The 20,235-nt window shown below is 35.6% G+C and overlaps 1 protein-coding gene across 3 annotated transcripts in view; it reads right to left on the bottom strand.

Annotated features, from left to right (window-relative positions):
• Tmem117 (transmembrane protein 117) overlaps positions 1 to 20,235 on the bottom strand; it is a 487,955-nt gene that overhangs the window by 78,153 nt on the left and 389,567 nt on the right. For all 3 annotated transcript variants that reach the window (XM_003475852.5, XM_063254596.1, XM_013159502.3), the window contains one exon: positions 10,376 to 10,535. In XM_003475852.5, coding sequence (XP_003475900.1) covers positions 10,376 to 10,535 — 160 coding nt within the window. The remainder of the gene's footprint in view (positions 1 to 10,375; positions 10,536 to 20,235) is intronic.

Here is a 20,235-nt window from a genome sequence, read left to right as displayed (position 1 = left end):
GTGATTTTATGACCACATAGCAGTGAGAATAACCCCTCAGTGCACACTTCAAACTTGGCAGGTTATGGTTATGACGCGTTATTTCAAAGAATTCCAACTTCTTTACACACCATCACGTTATAGCTTTTCTTGACTAAAATAGAAGTAATTATGAACAATCAATTGTAACTCAAAGAAACACAAAATGTAAACAGAGAGCAATATAAAGGATAGATAGTAAGAAGTAGGAAAACAGACCTTTCTCATATGGGAAAGGGATTAAAAGATAAAGGGTAGGTTAAAAAAAGAACTAAGCTGTGTGATGGTCATGTGGCAACTCTCCACAAGAAATGTAATCATTATGCACTGGAAATACATACTAATGGAAAATAAAAACTGACAATGAGAAACTCATAGTTCAGTTTTTAACATCTTCAAGACAGTATGGTCTTAGAAATCATGTACTATGATACAGGGACAAGTGGCAGCTGCTTATACAGATTATATAATTTTATTCTATACAACTTATATAATTTTGATACACTGAAACATCATACTTTAAGTGCTTTTCTGATTTAACCATCACAAATATCCTAATGTGGGTCACAAAAAACTGTTTGTCATCTTACTGATGAGAAAGTGGTTTACTACGGATATTATTTCATTTGATGTGCACAACAGTACAACAAGGCATGAAAAGGTGCACTGGTTTTGGAGTTGCAGCAATCTGGCTACTAAGTCCTCATTCTATTGGGTCCTGAACCTATCTGTGTGTTTGGAATATTCTCTTTTATAAAATTACACATAATGGTATCATCAGTGCAGTTGGGTTTGGTAGATTAAATAAAGTACATCTGAGTATCTAGGACAATGCTCAATGCACAGTAAGTACTCCATATGAACACCAGCCTTTCATTTTGGTTTCCATGTCTCTCTGTCCCTCCATCTTGTCTCACCTTTATTCCAGTGGTGCAGTTTCCACTGCCCAAGTCTGACCTCAGCAGCTCTCTCCTCACTTACACCGTGAAGTGTTCTCATTCTGGTCTCCTGATATTGGACACACTCTTAGTTCGATTAGACTCTGAATCTCTTCTTGCACTGCACTTCCCAAGGCTTCTCTTCTTGCCTAACTCTATAGTCAGTAAACTCTGTCTTGAAAATTACATTAAAGTAATAGGTGGAGTTTAGAAGTCCCTGGTCCTAAAATGGGGCCCTACCATTACAGATTACCTTCAGCTTCAAAATCTTTGAGGCTCAAAATCTAGGTATGAAAAATTACTTTAAATGTTTGTGCTACATTAAAACACAAGATTCTGTGATTTACTGAACTTTTTTGTCTAAAAATAACTTTTTTAATTTTAGGTATGAGTTTAAAATGAATACTTGGAACTACAGAACATTTCTCTACGGCTTCTCTGATTTCTTCCTGCTCACAAAATCTCTTTTGATGCTTGTTTCTTGGCTGTATAATGCTATCTTAAAATCTAATAGAAGTGCCAATAGAAGGATTTCATATACCTGGCACAGTCCATTAAAAATAATTACACAGTTTGGGAAGGGATATTTGAAGTGAATGAAATGTCCAGGGGTTACATTGTGGCCTCACCTGTACTTTCCACCTGAAGTACAGTCATACTCTAAACTTGACACCCTCCTCAGAGGAACTGGGGGCCTGCAGGGACTAAATGTGTACACCTTCAAGACAGTACAATCTTAGAAATCATGTGCAGTGGCAAGTAGCAGCTGCACCAGAGACTGCCAGGGCCAACCGTCCTCCCCTCAAAGATGGCAGTGATGACTGTAACTGAAATGTTTTTGCAGATTGATGAGCAGTGCCAACAACAGGCAGAAAAAACCCCACATTTCCACAGGAAAAATACAAAGTTGGTGGAATGATATCCTACTGCCTCATTGCAGCTTTGCAAATACTACTGGCCATGTGCAGTGGTAAGAAAATGATATCTTTCCAGTTTTTAAATAATGTTTTAGTTCTCTTTTAAGAAAACACCTCAGGGGTTGATACATTTTATTGTAAATTGGGATAAAACTTGAATGTCTCTATTTTCCACTTACTTAACCAAACCTCATAATTCCTTCAAGCTACATTCTTTCCACATTATATATAAAGACTTAAATGATCTTTGAGGCTCACAATAATCCCTCACAGAACTTAAGCACTGTTTTAAAACAGTGATCTGTCATATATGCCAAGGAGACTACCTGTTTTTATTCAAGTGAATATGATTGTCACTCTGGTACTCATGTTTATATCCTGAGATGTTTTACGTGATAACTCCAACGCTTCCAACTCTCTTGATTCCTTCTGCCAAATATATCATATAACATGGATACCTGTCAAGAATTCCCATGCCCCATTCACCCAGGGTACCCTGTGCAGATTGCCTATTTGGTTGGTCACAATTGACTGTGGAAACTCTATCAAGTTTTTGGAGAGCAGAAGCTGAGACTTGTAATAAATATAATAGATTCTCTTCTATGATTGTCCTTGAACTCTATCCTGGAGACATCAGTGATGTGGGAAAGACAAAATGGTGGCAATGAGTAAAGTTGAGATTCAGCTCCTTAGCCATATACCACGAAAAAGTAGGTTACTGTCATTAATCTGGGAATTATTTATAGCCTCTCCCTGCATGTCATTATTTGGGGTCCATACTAGAACTTACAACTTCGCAGAAATTACATGGAATACTTCCAGAGCTTAAGAATATGTTAAAACTTGGTTGACAAACATTTTAAAAACCTTTTTTTCTAAGTAACATATAAAGAAAACCAGTTGAACTAATAGCATGAAAAATATATTGCAACTTGTCAAAACACCGTATCTATTTAATTAAAATGAAGTTATGCTTATTTCTCTGGCCTATATCCTGAAAGAACTGAAACCACTTTGCAAATTGAGACTTCTAATGAAGTGTCCTACTAAAACTCAGGTCATGCAGTATTAAGATCAAATCTACTAAGATTCATATGTCTATATTTTAATTAGCCAACCTACTTCTCAGAACTATAGAAGAAAAGCATGCTGAAAATCTGTCACATGGTGAAATATTTGTAGCATGCAATCTCATATTATCTTTTTCAGTGAATGAAGAACGGCTTTTGAGAGGATAGCACTTCTCTGAAGTGCTTTATGATCACAAAGAAGAGTCATGTATAACACTTAACTGTGCAAGTTATTCAGATTTTATTTAGATATTTAATTACTATCACACTTCAGTGGAAATGACCTAATCTAATATTATGAATGGTTCATTTCTCCTAGTGTTAGTAAACATTTTACATCTTGAAAAATCACGTATTCTTGGGCTTTTCCCATTCCTTTATTTATTCTTTTGTTCAGCAATATAATTAGCATAAAACTGCCATGTACTTAATTTGAACTTGGTATAGGGATAAAAACAATTGGTGAAGCATTTCTTATCTTGGAGGAACTTACATGTTACAGGAAATGCAAGGTAATAGATACATAAATTACAAGAAAGATCAGATTGAAAAGGTGTGTCAATAATATAATGATTTACTAATTCTTATATTTGAATTATCCTTCTTTTAATAACTTCTCCTCCAGATGGCTTCTTTCATTACCTTGATGCACACAAATCTATGATATCACACACACGACAACAGGCATGTATATACACACACATATTTATGCACATATACACTTGATATATCTATATAGCAATATAAATACATTTCTAATGAGTCTACCACCTACTTTCCAATTTATTTTTATCTTTTCAAAAATTTATTTTATTTTAATTGACAGTAATTGTACATATTTACGATGTGATACTATGATCTTGGTAAAACTGTGAAATGACTGAACCAAGTTTATTAACATTTCCACCTCTTCACCTATTTATTAGTTCTCTACGGTGAGAACATTTAAAATCTACTCTTCTTGTAATTGTGGGAATATATTCTTATTAACCATGATCACCATGCTGTGTAATAGAAAGCCCCCACCTTACTAATGGAAGCTTTGTATCCTCTTACCCATGGACACATATCCTGTCATCCTCATAGCTCCACAGGCCTAAATCCAAATTCATGGTATTTTTCTCAAGCTACATATTCTGTCACATCTCTTAGCATTTGTGAAAAGCACCTCCATTATTTCACTCTACTATTTTAAATACTGCAGTAGCATATTTAGTTGACAAACACTTCTATGACATTACATGGATCCTGCGATATGTATCAGGTGAGTGCACCTGAGTAAGAGTGAGTAACACATGGCTCCCACTTCTAAGAGTCCACCAAAGGCAGGGAAAACGATCAGAGCTATTGATGCTACTAAAACATTCATCTTGAGTTACTCTCCTTTAATTCCAATATATGCATAACATTTATTTCTATTTTTAAATAACACATTTCTTGTGTTTATTTCTATTGTCACCACCCTAATGAGGCCTCTAATATTCCATACATAAAATGCCACACTCACCATGCAAACTTGATTTTCTTCTCTTGGTATATCTCTTTTTAAATCAATCTTCAAGCTTTAAAGGAATCATTCTTAAAATAATCATTGTTTGCCACCACTTGATCCTTAGAACTCTATTTGGCTCATTATTATCCTCAGGATAAAGTTCAAAGTCTTCAATGATCTTTTTTAAGCCCTTCAATAATGTGGCTTCGATATACATCTGCCAACTTGTATAGTATTAGAACTCATATACAGTCTTAATAGCAGTCTCCTTCATTGTCGATTATAGTTTATATTTTTATACTTTTCATTATTGGCCATGCACAGTTCAATGCATGGCCACCTATATGAAATTAATACGATTATTAACCCAAGTTAATTATCTAATTTCAAAGTCACACAGCTAGTAAATGGCAGAGCCAAGATTTGAACCACGAAAGTCTGACCAAAGAGCCAATACCTTAATCAGTTTGCTTCAAAATCCAGATAACAGGCCAGACATGGTGCCACATGCCTGTAGTTTCAGTTACGCAGGATGCTGAGGTGAGAGGGTTGCTTGAACTCACAACTTCAAACCAGGCTGTGCACGATAGTGAGACCCCCATGTCATAAATAAGTAAATAAAATTTAGATGACAGGAACCTAACAATAATTGGCTTGGGGCTCCAAGATGCAAAGCTATAGAAGTACAAAACTGCTCCAGACCTGCCTATAGTCATACAAAGTTACTTCTGGCTTTCTACATTTATTAGGCACTTGTTAAGTGGTTGCTTCCTCAGTGCTAGATTACATTGATCCAACTAAAAACTTTAACATATTTTAATCATTTCTCAGCCCATGTTATGGTTTGTGGCTTGATGTTCCCCAAAGCCTTATGTGGTCCTAGATGGCCTTTTGAAGATATGTGATGCTGGGTTCAAGGTATGTGATTACTAAATTAGTCCACTGATTAGTTAGCCATACTCTGGTCAGGATTAAGGATGCCCAACTCTGGGTGTGAGTGCTATCTGCCCTAAGGGTGGGCAGTTTGGATAAGATATAAGAAATAGAAAAAGAGTCATGGGTTCTGGGTCACTGGTCAGTTGTTGCTTGATGGCATACTGCTGTCTGCCTTCTGCCTGCCCTGCTTTACTACGAACTGCTTTTCTTCTGCCACGCCACCCTGCCCTGGTGCCATCCAACTATTAACTGAAACCTCTGCAAACTGTGAACCAAATAACTTTTCCTCCTTTGATTTTTGGTGTCAGGTATTTTGTCTCATCCAGGACAAAGGTAAGATACCTGAATCTCCAAGAGTCCAATTATATAAAGTGCCCTGGAGTCCAGTTATATAAAGCACCCGTGAGAATAGGCTGATTTCAATGAACACAACTCCTCCAGTCCACTGTCATCACCATAGCCTACTCCTGATACTCAGACTCAACTCCCCCATTCACTGAAGAGGTGAACTGATTCCCGAGCTTATCCTAACCTACATCCACTCATCTGGTTCTTCATGTCTCTCTCTCTTTCCTCCTCTTCTTCCTCTCTCTTCCTCTTTCTTCCATCTTTTACTCTCTCCCTGTCTTTTTCTTTCTAGCAAAAATGGTTTTACTTATGAATGTGATCAGGTTACAGATACTCTCTTTCTCCCTAAAGAACTCTCCCAAATAAAAACAGACTTCCTCTACTTTTCCATGTACATTTCACTTCTTAAATTATAAATTCCTCAATGCCGCTACAAACTGTTGTAAATTGTATCTTACCAATCTTCGGACTCTTTTCACCATATCCTCTGTCCCCTGATACGCAATGGGAGTGAACTGACAAATGTTTTCTAAACTTAATGAGAAAAAAATCTGCATTCTTTCTTTGATGATTAGGCTACTAGTACCATTTTGGAAAACATGTTCTTGCTTATTGTTTGTAGTTTTCAAAGCCTACCACCCTGCTAGTATCATCTCTTCCTTATATCTTGTCTATATGCATCTTCCTTTCATGAATGCCTATGATACCTTTTTTGTCCTTATTCTACAAAATACATTTTAATCCCTATATTTTAGATACATTTTTCCTTAACCTAGCAGCAAAGGTAGGGAATTGACCATACTGAAAGTCAAATACTTACACAATGAAATGAAGAGAAATATAACAGAAAACAATGGTAGTAGTTGCATTTTTAAATCAAAGTTTATAGTATCTTCCTATGATATAAGTTGAATTTGCCTATAATTAGAAAAGCCTAGGATCAACTGCTTTTAAATCATTTAAGTAATTTCAACAGGGACAATTCATTTAATGAAACTGCTCCCTCCACTTCCACTAACTTTCTACTTTTTCATTCTTCCTTCCTCTGAAATGTGTAACCTTGGGATGACTGGATCACTATTTAGTTAGCTGTGGATTTTTTGGGACACTGTATCATACAGTTTCCAATATGTTGAACATGTAATATAGAGCTTTGTTTCCTTAAATTAACTCCCTTTCCACAAGTACTAGCTCCCAAACCTTTTCTGGAATGGTCCCAGAGGTGAATACAGCTAACCTGAGACTCAGTGTTGCATTTCCCATCATCATTCTCATCAAGCAGCACTGACTCTGGGCCTCCCTCTGCTGTACCCATGTCAGGACTGCACTGTGAAGGCCTCAGTAACTCAAAGAAGAATAGAGAACAAGTGATGTGCTGATGTGCCACACAATAAGAAGTGCTAGGAAAGTTCCACAGTGGAAATGATCACACGGTGTCCATAATCTCAGAGTTCAAGTCAATCTGGAAAGGAAAAGGACTTTTAGAGACATCCTAGAAGTATATGATCATCAAGAGTTGAGACAGCAAATTTCATCTGGGATAGAGCTGGAGCAAAGAGACATGGGAGAAAAGAGAGCCAGGGCCAGATAGGGGAGGGCATTATGACAGTGTCCCTGGAGTTTGAACTTTACTCTTGAACTAGGAGGAGTCACCAAAATATCTGGGGGTGAGAAGTGATGTGTACAACATGACATTTCTGATTGCTACAATGTGTATATGAATGCCCCCCAATCCTTATCCAGTCACGTGGGGAGGCCGTTCAGAGGCAGCTGAATCCAGTTTGTGATTGATTCATGGTCTGTTGCTGGGATTATGGGTGGGATGTGAGTGCTACACCTACCCTAGGGCTGGTAGGCTGCATACAATGTAAACGGCAGAAAGAGTTATCTCTCCTGTCTTGTTGCTTTGTTCTGCTGCTGCTGCCATGAAATGTTGCCCCTTGGGGCTGGGGATTTAGCTCAGCGGCATAAGGGCTTGCCTTGCAAGCAGGCAGTCGTGAGTTCGATCCCTGGTACCGGTAAAAATGAAAAAGACAAAAAAAAAAAAAAAAAAAAAAAAAGAAATGTTGCCCCTCTGCCATGTGCCACCCTATCTTTAAGTCAGCAGAGTATGGACTGAAACTTCCACAAACTGTGAGCTAAATAAACCTTTTTTCCTACCTTCGGTGTCAGGCATTTTGTCTCAGCAACAAGAGAAAAGTAACTAAGAGACTGATTAAAAGATATGGAGACAGGCTGTATGGAGCTTGTGGTATCAAGGGACACTTATCAGCTCACATTAATTAGAGCCAGTACTACAATGATTACAAAAAAAAAGAAGAAAGAATTGAGGAATGAGTGACAAAAAAAGATGATTCAGTAGGTCTGTTTGATTGACTTGGTGGTGGGAGAGAGTAAAAGGAAGTTGAGAGAATTAACTTTCAGTGTTTCTTTTAGATTTTTCTTTATATTAGGCATTTTACTTTTAGTGTTGAAACCCAAGTTCTCCTCTTTCCAGGATTGGCCCTCTGCCATGGCCTTTGCACTGCCCAGTCAGTTCAGGAAGGGCACAGGATGATCTGAACCCAGCCTTCCCTTTCTAGGGAGTTTGGAATTGGGCCTCAGAGTAAAGGATGGCTACCCTCTGAGATACTGGCAGTGGCCTTTTCTTTTCCATATGAACTATAAAATTGAAAAAGTTACTTTGCAGTAGGAGATAAAAAGAAAGTGGAAGTGAAAAGCAAAGATGAGGATGGAGTATAAAGGCGAGGTCTGGGTCCTCTGTGACACTTAAATCTCTGCTTTCAAGTGTCCCTGGGGGCAAATGTATCCCTCCTCTTGAAAGGTGCAGGGTGTTCCTATAATGCAGAAATACATTCACTCTTTGATTAAGCTTCCCTGGCAGGGTTATTGTTACTTGCAGCCAAAATGGTCCAAACTGATATATTCCCCAGCATGAACTCTTCATCTTCAGTCAATTGGTCTCTGGCTGCTCTCTGAACACTTCAGCACTTTCCTGACTCCTTACATTTCTGTGACACTTTTTCATCTACAATGTCTTTCCCTTTCTAGTCTTGCTGACTCTGCCTATATAAATCTTGGCTATATTTCCATTTTTTCATTTGTCTTTATTTAGTACTTCTTGATGAATCCATAATATCTATAAGTTGTAATGTTATATTTTTCCACTTGAAGTTTCTGGTTTCAGTGAACTTATTTAGAAGAATATTTAAAATGTACATGAATAAGGTGATGGGCAGTGAAGGAATATATGCTCTTACACATAAAATTTAAACAAACTCAAGGGCACAAAAGTCTTTTAGGCCACTAATACCTTTGTCTTCAAGGTATTGTAAACATACCAGTGGGCTGTTTAACCAAAGTGGACACTTAACATTAGGAAAGTATATGATTTAGGGGAGGAAAGAAGATAAAAAGTTCTATGTAGAAGTCATGCATACTATGTAACTGCATAAGTGCTACAAATTCAATTTGCAACTATCTAGAGTGGGTTCTGTAGCTAATAAGAGACAGCCCTGGGACCTGCCAGTGCTATTTCATTCCAGCTCCAGGTTTTGCTCTACTCAGCTAGAGTATATCACAGGAAATGACAAAGAACTATGTCAAGGTTTTATGAAACAAAAATATACAATTTTATCTCTTCAAATAATTTTTACACTATATTTTAGAAATAATTTATTAAAAATAGTAATAGACTATACAATGATCTTGAATCCAATGCCCAGCATATGTTACAAGCGGCAAAACAAACAAAACAACTATTGCTTTCTTTTGAAGCAACACAGAAAAGCTTTCATAAAGACCCCTCTTTCCTCTAGAAAAAAGAAAAGCAGTATGGTACCCTGCAAAATCTCACATAAATTCAGAATACAATGGAATCTCCTTTCCCTTCAGCAATGGTAGCCTTTGTTCTGCTGACTTACAATGCCACAGGAGGGGAGAAACCAAAATTGCCTCATGAAAGCAGTAAGAAAATGTCTAGCAAATGGATGGACATTTAATTTGCAAGATAATGTGCCAAGAAATAGCTAATGTCTCTTTCTGCCCATTCAAATGAATATTCTTAAAACCCAAACATTCACATGAGAAGATTACATGAGTAACACTGGTTCGTGTAATGTTATTACAAGAAAAAATCTTTTGCTAAGCAGGACAGAAATATTGTTTACATGAAAATGGAATGATCTCTGGTGAATACTGAGAGAAAGTGATAATTTCCATAACCAGAAAAAGCATTTTTACAACACTTCATTTTCATGGCTATAAAACCCCGAGTTGTACTGACAAGTGGTTTTCCCAGTTTTGCTGGCTTTATATCATCATCATCTCTGCAGCTTTACTAAATGGCATGGTTTGGGTTTTGATTTTGATTTTGTCTTTTGTTTTATTTCCCTGTAAGCCTTGGAGGGAAATATCACTAGGCTATAGTACTTCTATAGACCCTCCTTGCCATGTTCATAAAATGAATTTTTGGTGTTCCTCTCATAAAAGCCCACTTAGATTTTCCTCCCAGTAAAACTGCTGAAAATATATCAGAGGAGGCATATTAAAAGCAACTGTAAATATGTCCTTGTCTAGATTTATGGTGCTCGCCATTTATAGTGTTTGTTATACTGAGAACAAAGCATAGAGCAGTTTCAAAGAGAAGACACTTACCTGCATCACAATAAGGAGGTCAAAGACTAAGATGAAAGAAGCAAGAAATGCTCTGGAAACCTCATCACTGGGCAAAAATCCCCGATTCAGCTTGTCCCAGCTGATCCAGTCAGTTGTAATGACAAGTACGACCACAGAAGTCAAAGTAAAAAGAACTGTCCTGCAAGGAGAGAGACATTTATCACATTACACAGAATAATACAGATGCTGACGAGTACACAGTGCCTGGGTGGTGTTGTCTCCCAAATACCTACCTCAATGCGCACTCACCAAAACTGAGAAAAGAAATAAAGTACTTTCTTTCAAAAACAATTAGGAAAAGTTATGATAGTATCTCTTCCAAGGTTTCTTTAAAGAATTTTAAAATAACATTTATGAAACAAACAATTAACAAGAAAATACTAAAAGTGACCTTGGTTAATGGAGTAAGTATCCCAAAGAGAACATTGGTGTGCAGTTCTTACAATACACATTGCTTAGCTGAGGTAGCAGGCACACAAGTACAAAAGCATAAAGTAGTTGTTCCAAGTGAAAGGAAGGCCTTGGACTCTAATACCCTCTTCAGAAGAAGAGGATGAATAGGTGGACAGGGTTAATGATGATCCCCATGGGCTGATGAGCACATTAAAGGAAACACTTCTAACCCCTAACATTGTGGCTTCTTCTACTAGGATGCATACAATGAAGACTTGCAACTTACAGATCTCTTTCTATGCTGTATCATCCATTCCTTGTTTACTGTTACCATAAGATGTTGTGTAATTAATTACCCACAGATTTAATGAGTGTTCATTGAGCTTGAAGCATTTCATGTAATTAAAATGTCAAATTATACTAATACAAACATTCAAAATAGATTTAAAATGAGGGTAGTGAAAATGGAATCATCCAGGTATTGTAAGAAAGTAGGACAAGTCTTTGTTTTGGGGGCTTTATTATTACTTGGATTTTTGTAAAACGTAAGAAGGAAAGAATCTGTATGCTTGAAAAACTAAGATATTTATGAATGAATCCAAAAAAAAAAAAAGTGGAAAGATACCCTGTGTTCATGTATTTGAAGAATTTGTTAAAATATCCATGTGATATCCAAATTGATCTACAGATTCACTGCAACTCCTATAAAGATTTCAGTGACATTTCTTTTCACAGAAATAGAGAAACAATTCTAAAATTCACATGAAATTGTAAAAGACTGTTAATAGCTAAAGGAGTTTTGAGAAAAAAGTTTGGAGGCATTATCATGATAATCAAAATGGCAGGATGCATGGAATAATTTACAAATATACAGAGCTCAGAAGTAAATTCACACACATATAAAATTGACTAGTGTTTGATAAAAACCACTAAGAATACAAATTAGGAGATAGGTAATCTCCTTAATAAATGGCATTGAAAAACTGAATATCATCATGTAAAACAATGAAATAGGACCTTTACCTTATACCACATAAAGCAATTAATTTGAAAAGAATTAAAGACTAACATATAAAGCCTGGCCCGCCTAGATGTTTGTTTTACTTAATATATCTTATGTATCAATATATAATACCTGTAAATTAAGTGAGTTTATTGTTACATTTTAGGTACACACAATGATCACAGTCATTATAGGGAGTTTGCACCTATGCATGATATAACCGGGTTATTTTTTCCCATTCCCCTATCCTCCCTTCAATCTCTCTTCCCCTCCTCCTTTACAAAACCTTTGTTTCCATCTTTCCTGCTTTTTTGTTGTATTTTTCTTTTTCCTTCCTTCCTTTCCCCCTCTCCCCTCCCTAGTTCCCTTTCTCACTTGAACATTTCTTCCTACTTCACAATACCTAATATACATTTTGGTCCTCATTTACACTTTTAATTTTTCACACCAGAGAAACAATGAGGTATTTACACATGTGTGTGTGTGATTTGTTTCACTTAAAAGTATGGTCTCAAGGTGCAGAAATGTCTCAAGACTATTCTTTATGGCTGAGTAGTGTTCTGTTGTATGAAAAAATACTACATCTTCTTTATACATCTATCAGTTGATGGGGATTTGGATTGCATCCAAGATTTAGTTATTATAAACTGTTCCTTATAAACATGGGTGTGTGCATATTGCTGTGGAATGATGTTTTTCTTTTGCAAAGATACCCAGAAGGGGAATAGCTGAGTCTAATTGGGCCTCTGATCCTAGTTATTTGAGGAATCTCCACACTGATTTCCACAGTGGTTGCAGTCTACACTCCCACCAACAGTGGATAAAGGCTCCTTTTCCACCACAACCCCACCAGCATTTGTTCTTGGTTGATTTCTTGATAATAATAGCCACTCTTTCTAGAGTGAGATGGTATATCAGGGTTGTTTCAATTTACATTTCTCAAATGACCAGTGATGTTAAACATTTTTTCATAAATTTATTTGTTGTTTCTACTTCATCTGAGAAATGTCTAGTCATTTCAAGCCCATATTTGGACTGAGTGTTTAAATATGTGGGGGTTGCTTTTACCTTTTTTAAAAAACATATTCTAGATAGTTCTAAATAGTAGTCCTTTGTCTGAGCAAAAGTTTTTCCCACTCCACTGTCCCTTCTCTGTGTTGGTAGTTTCTCTTGCTGTGTAAAAGCTTTTTAATAAGATGAGATCCCAGACCAGGGATGTATCTCAGCAGCAAAAGCACCTGCCTGGCAAGTGGAAGGGTGTGAGTTTGATCCCCAGTACAAAAACAAAATCCCTGTTGATTTTATGATAGATACTATGAAATTGGAGTTTTATTCATAAAGTTTTTGCCAATGTCTTTAAGAGTTTTACATATTCTGTCATCGTAGAGCTATCATAATAGATGCAGATAAAGCATTTGACAAAGTCCAACACCCATTCATGACTAAAAACTGCAGAAAAATTGGAAGAGATTGTCTTTATTTCAATCTGATAAAAGCTACCTATGACACACTAGCAACTAACTTCATACTAAAGGGACAAAATCTGGAAGCTTTCACTCAAAAATCAGAAGCAAGACAAAGACATCCACTGCCACCACTCTTATTCAATATAATTCTGGACACATTCGCCAGAGCAATTAGATAAGAGAAAGAAATAAAAGGAGTAAAAATAAGAAAGGAAGAAGTTAAATTATCCAGTATATGATACTCTGAAGAACTCTTTGTAAGTGTTCTTCTGGCTTCATTATTACTTCTGTTTTGACTTCTGTAGTGCTACAGATCTCAAGAAATAGTTACTGGTAGCATTTTATTACTCCGAAGGGAAATTAAAGGGAGTATTTAATATTTAATACTACAAAAGAAATAAAAATGGCAACTATTAAATATGAATGTATACATTTCAGAAAGAGAATCCTAAAAACTAAGTCTCAAGAGATTGAAACAAAGAAATGAAATTGAAGAACCAGTACATTCGTTGATCACACTATATCTAAAATCCTGCTCAATGTTATATTGATCAATTGATCGATAATTTATTACACTAATAATTCAGTCAAAATCTTCAGTGTAAGAGTCAAGACCACTATGGTTAAATCAAAACAGTCTCTTTTATGTGAAACTGCCATAAAGGAAATAGTAATCGCACATTACTGTCTTCACTGTATGATACTTTTGATATACCAGACACTAGTATAAATGAGTCACACAAGTAACTTTTATAAAATTTTGGCCACAACAGTATGATTGTCACCTCTAATATAAAAGTATAGAAACTGAGTCATAGGAAGTTAAATAACCAACCTATTACAAAAAGACTTTATCAGTGACAGAGAACATAAGATAGAGGGAAGAGAAGGTGACTCAAGCCTGTTTGAGGGGGGCAGTCTGTGTTATAACCACTGCCCTGCACAGCCTCCCACAGGAAAGCATTTGAATATTAACCCCTGTTATGATGTTTCTACCTAGAATGTACTTTGCCTTCCTTTTTCATTATACTATTGGAAAAATATTTTCCCAAGTATTTCTCATTTAAAAATAGAAGACAGAGACAGGTACTGGCAAGAAACAGTTAAAACAGTCTTGTGGCAATGAAATTGGGACTTCATGGGTATCAGTCATCTCTGCAGCATCCTGGGGATTATTTAATCAATAGAGTTGAAAAGGAAGATGTTCACTCTGGACTACTCTGAACTTGGGGAGCTCCAGATTGTCTTTTAGCTAGGATCCAATTAAATGATTACCTGGATTATTTTCCTTCTAGACAGATGATAGCCAGTGCCACGCATTCTGGATCATCAGTTCCACTCTCTCTGGCTTCTGGCCACCAACCAAATGAAAAGAACTCATGCATAATTATCAGCTTGAGTGGTTAGTCTCCTCAACTTCTTGGTTTCAAATTTCCAGTTAGCTGTATTCTTTTCCTCATTTGCTGTTATTATCTATTAAATTAATGGGATTTAGAATGTGAGACCAAGAAGGATTAACAAGTATTTTCTATTCTGGGGGTTCCCAAACTCAGAGATAGGCTCCAAGGCAAGACAGAGTTGTTGCTAAACAAGGGTGAATTTATGTTTACTCTAAGTTGTTGGTTTAAAAAAAAGAAATAAATCACTTCCACAGAGGTTAGTGTACCTGCTTTTGTCATACAGTCTGTCAGTGACACAACCAACATGAAGTCTGATCTACTGACACTGAGCAAGGATTTTCCTATCATAGGTCACTGTTTCTGTTCAGCCAGCAATCTGAAAAAATTTCCCAATATTTAATCATATTGTCACCTGTAGAAAATGTTCATCTTCAAGTATACTCCAATAGTGACTACATATAGCGAGTAGGGAGAAACACATGTAAAGTCCAGATCACTCCTAAAACACGGTTTAATTTGTAATTTATCCTACCTTTCATCCTAAATTCTGTATTTTAAAACATGAACTTTTGTGTTGTTTTTAAAACATGAACTTTTTGTATCTAAATTTGGTTAAATTGTTTTCTTCTGTTCATCACCACTTTTAGGTGATTTATTGAGCAGTCATACAGTCTGAAAGGATTAAAGAGATAGAAGAACTGGCATCAAGTTTGAATACTCCACAAGGAGCACACTCATTTAGAGTTAATTACTATGCAATTTTATTAAAATTAAACCAGGTAGCAGCAATATGCAGAATTACTATGTTAAATTAAATAAAATTACCAATATTTGACCATGTTAGCCTACTAAAAATAGCAATTTTATGTGATCAAGTATAATAAATATGCTTTTACATGGTTTAATGTGTTAGTCATTACTGTATTTTTTATCTGAAATGCTGATACTCTTTGATTCTAGTCATGAATATCATATTTCTTTCTGATTGTGCGACACAATTATTATAGTCTTAAGGAAAGTGAAAAACAATTATTCTTTCTATAATATTCACGTTAAAACGTTGGAACTCAACCAAAAGAAGTCAGATAATATTTCATAGTTTCTCACTGAAAAATAAAACTGAACACTTTTTAAAATGAGACGTTTAAGGTTACCCTGGTAAAAGGATGGAGAAACAGAAATGAAGTGTTGTGCTTTAAAGTGATAAATATATAAAATTAAAATGTGTCATGATAATGAAATTCAGAATGATTTCATATCATAACTTCTAACCATATCATATATAAGAAAACTAAATAAAACAACCATGAATAAGCAGAACACTTTCTTTTACTTTTTACTGCAAAAATAAGAGCCAGTTCAACTACGTAGTTCCCCTCTGAACAGTAAGTACCAGCACATTGAAGTCACAGATGGCCATGAGAGACTGCCAACACTTTTCATTTTGCTTGTTTTAATTATCAATGTTGCCACTGCAACTTTGCAAGAAAAATAATCACCATTTGTGTCTTCAAGCTAGCTCAATGCAAATATGTGGCTTTACTCAGCTCTTCAGACCAGCTGGTGATGTCAAGGTTGCTCCTGAGAAACAATGACTTTTTGGTCTCTAACTCTTGAGATTAGGAAGTACCAGGGGCGGACAAAGGTAACATTTGCCAAGTGACCTATCACAAAAAGCAGAGCCTATCCACATGCCTTTCATTAGGTAAAAGCTTCTGCTAGTTATTAGACAACCTGAACACATTTCATTAAAATAAGACTCCTGAGAAAGGAGATGCAGTTACCAACTCATCTCATTTGTGGCTCCACTGGGATCCGAAGACTGTAAAGGAAATTATTAGAATCTAATGTTGTCTATTAAACCACACATTGATGTGTTATTTATCTTTATATCTTTCAATTTCTTCACCAAAAGAAGTGCCCAGAACACAGCAGGAGCTCAAAAAGCACTGCACAAATGGAAATGAAGAGATAACTTAGTAATTCTTGGTCCTGAAAAGCCCTAAGAGAGGTGGCTGAAAAGTCAGCTCTGAGTTTCAGCAGTTAGTCACACAGATTATAATTTATAGAAAGTGTTCTGTATTCTAGTCTAAGTAAACAATACTGCTGTTGTGCCCAAACAAGACAACCCTGTGAGACCCTGGGCATTGGCACCTTGATATAGGAAGTGACAAATGATATGATCATATTTCCTTTAGTGGCTTGAATTCTTCTACCCATAACCCATTGTTTTAAAGTTATTTAAAGTTACTTAAGGGTGTAGGATACATTTAGCCTTGGTTAGAAGGAATCATTCTACTTTCTTTGTGTTTTGCATTTTTAACTACAAAATAAAATACATATGTCAGGAAAAAATAATATTTATTAGACTGAAAAATTCTTAGGATGTGGATTTTGTCATTTTATTCCTGCTTAGCAATGACTGGCATGTTACTGATGCTTAACAAATACTTAAATGGATACATTGGACTGTCTAGCCTGGGATAGAAAATGCTCATCCCTCTACCTCACCAGATACAGATGCTAATGTGATTTAGGGTACTTCCTCCCATGTTTATAGAGTAAAGAAGGAGGCCCACGTAATGCAAAATTACGTTAGAGGCTTGAATGGGCATGTCAGCACTAATGCATCTCTCAGCAAACCAGGAGCCCAATGTTTTCTCCTTGGGGATTGCCTTGTACATATAAAATAACTCACCAATTCAAAAGAAAGAACCAGACATACTCTTGTAATCTTTGCCCTGGTACAAAATATTACTAGTAAAAAAAGTAATAACAATAATAATAATATAGTGATTAAGGATAATTCCAGGAATAACTCCATTCTTGTTTAATGAAAATACAATGATAGCTATGACTCTCTTTCATTTACTTGTTCTTTATTTTTTGGATTTCTGAGACAGGGGCTGGCTGTGTAGTTCAGGCTGGCCTTGAATTCATTATGAATCACAGGCTGGTCTCAGATTTGTAGCACTCTTCTGCCTCCATCTCCAGAAGGTGGGATTACAGGCATGTACCACCACATCTTTTCTCTGAATATACGCTTGACTCTCAAAAATCGAAAGTAGAAATTTTCAACTAACCAAAATTGTATGTATTTTCTATTGTTAAGATTAAAAAACAGAAACTCTAGAATTCTAGTTTTCAGGCATTGAGTCGAGACACTGTTTTATTTCATTTTAAATGTAGGATAAATTTATATAATGGGTTAAAGAAAAAGATTCTCATAATATTTTGTGACTTTAGTAAACCCAAAAATATTTATGTAAATCAAAAGCAAAGACAAAAGTATGTTTGAGGTTTCATCTCAAAACCTCTTGAGGTAAATATATCTTCAGGAGTTTTTCCATAAAAACATATTTTTATAACTCTCCAAAAGTACCCTGACCAGAGAGAAATTTTGTCATGACCATGAATATATGATACAGTGCGCAGAAAAGTAGATATTATAAAATACATTTCTGGTATGACAAACGTTATGCAATAGGGACATGAACAGTCCTTAAAATTAGGCAAAATATTGAAAGTAATGTTTCATATCACAATAAAAGATCAAAAACTAGGTTTCATAGCAGACATATATTACTCTTAAGTACTAAGTGCTAAGGACTATTTTACTCAAAGGATTTTAAATAACACCTAAAACTTTATATTTTGAGATATATTTTGGGTTCTTTGGAAATATTTGGGACAAACTTAGAAAAATACTACTCTACTCAAAAATCAGGGAAGAGCCTGCTAGAATTACTTATCAGGGCATCAATTTATAAGTTTGATCTAGTTATGAACTGATTGCTGACATTTTAGAGCCAGATTATTAACCTTGAATTTTGAAGTTATATAAAGTGAAATTTCACAAATATTTAGAAAGACTTTTGACAGAAAATGTTATTTCAATTACTGTAAAAGATTGGAAAGTAGGATTTCTTTTTTTAATATGAAAGTCATGCTATTATACATCCAAGAGCACAGAGTACTGAGGAAATGTTTATTGAACATCCACCATGCCTAAGACATATAACTAGTTTGCGGAGACACAGCAATGATTTCTACCCTTAGGGATCTTGTCACCAATTGAAGAATGCCAATGATACACATGCAGTCATACTTAAAATTAGGTAAAAAACCATGATGCTGAGAAGCTTCTCAGAGTATCTAATTTATTTTCCTACAGAGCACTTGGGAAATTAAATTGTAGGTAAAGGATGAATGAATTTCTACAACACAATGGATGCTGAAGGTAGAAAGAGAAATTTGCAGAAAGATATAGAAATTGTAGATAGATGATTTAGTGACACATGAAGGAAGAGTGGCAGATGTGTCCAAAGTTACCAGAATGCACAACTAAAAGGACTGTGAAGCCACTAAATGAAGTGAGAAATATGAAAGGAAGCATAAATAAATTTGGTTTTAAATCTGTTGTTGAGCATAGGTGGGAAACTGGACATTTACAAAGGAACTAACAAGTCAGTTGCAGATAGGAATCTAGACCAAAGAAAAGTCAAACAACTGGATTTAAATCACTTAAAAACTAATAATTGTTAAAGACACCAAAAGGATTGAAAATTTCAAGCTAAGCCAGAAATAAAAGAAAAAGTATATTGGGCAATCATGTATAAAATCTTGAAAATTACTGCTTCTTGGGTAGAACTGGAGAAGGATGCAGACTAGATGTGACTCGAGATGTATGAGGAGATCCAGAAGAAAGCAGTAGAGATGTTCCTTAACTAATGATGGGATTATATCCTCTTAAAGCCTAGACAAAAAATGCATTTAATTTAATATGTTAATCTACCACACCACAGAGCTTCCCAACACGGTATAACTGCCTGTCAAGTGTGGATGGCACATACTTGCAAATGCATGCTGGCCTGCAGCTGCAGCTCTCTCCTGCCACCAGCATCATGAGAGAACCTATCATACGGCACATCACTAAGTAGAAAAAGAAGTACCGCTTCAATTAATGTGTAAGACTTGCACATTATCATAAAGTAGAAAAAGTAAGTCAAATCTTCACAAGTCAGAGATTGTTTATATTACTGTAGATAGAGACAAGAATTTAAAAACTAAACTAGTGGCCCATAACTCCAAAACTACACAGAAGTTCTATAAAATAAAGCTTAAAGATTAAACAACATGGAACACACCAGTCTTTAATATGAAGCTGCTTTAAAACTTGCAAATTTGGATGCATAGTTTCAGATACTTTTTCTGTAAACTCAAAATCAGGCTTAATTTATTCCTGGGGTCTCTATTGACAAAGGGAAAAAATAATTGAGGAAATTATTTAGTAATTTATTTTAAAATAATTTGGCTGCAACTGAACAAATAATTGACAGTTTCATGGGAGCTTTATCAAATATCCAAGGCAAAAGTTTTAATACATCAATTTTTCATTATGAATAGAGAGGAGCTACTTCATATCATTTCATTTTGTACAACCATATTTCTTAAATAGATTTTGACTCTAATTTGATCATTTCCTTATTAAGAAAAAATAACTGGTATGTGTATTTTGAGTGGAAACTACATATTATCACAAACTCTGCTCATGAGTGCTTTATAATATAATTAGGA

The sequence above is a fragment of the Cavia porcellus genome, unplaced genomic scaffold, assembly GCF_034190915.1.
Source record: "Cavia porcellus strain 051 isolate PalLab524CR breed Dunkin Hartley unplaced genomic scaffold, mCavPor4.1 scaffold_8, whole genome shotgun sequence".
Classification (NCBI taxonomy): domain Eukaryota; kingdom Metazoa; phylum Chordata; class Mammalia; order Rodentia; family Caviidae; genus Cavia; species Cavia porcellus.
Note: the sequence above shows the minus strand (reverse complement) of the source record. Positions and strands in the feature narration are given on the sequence as shown.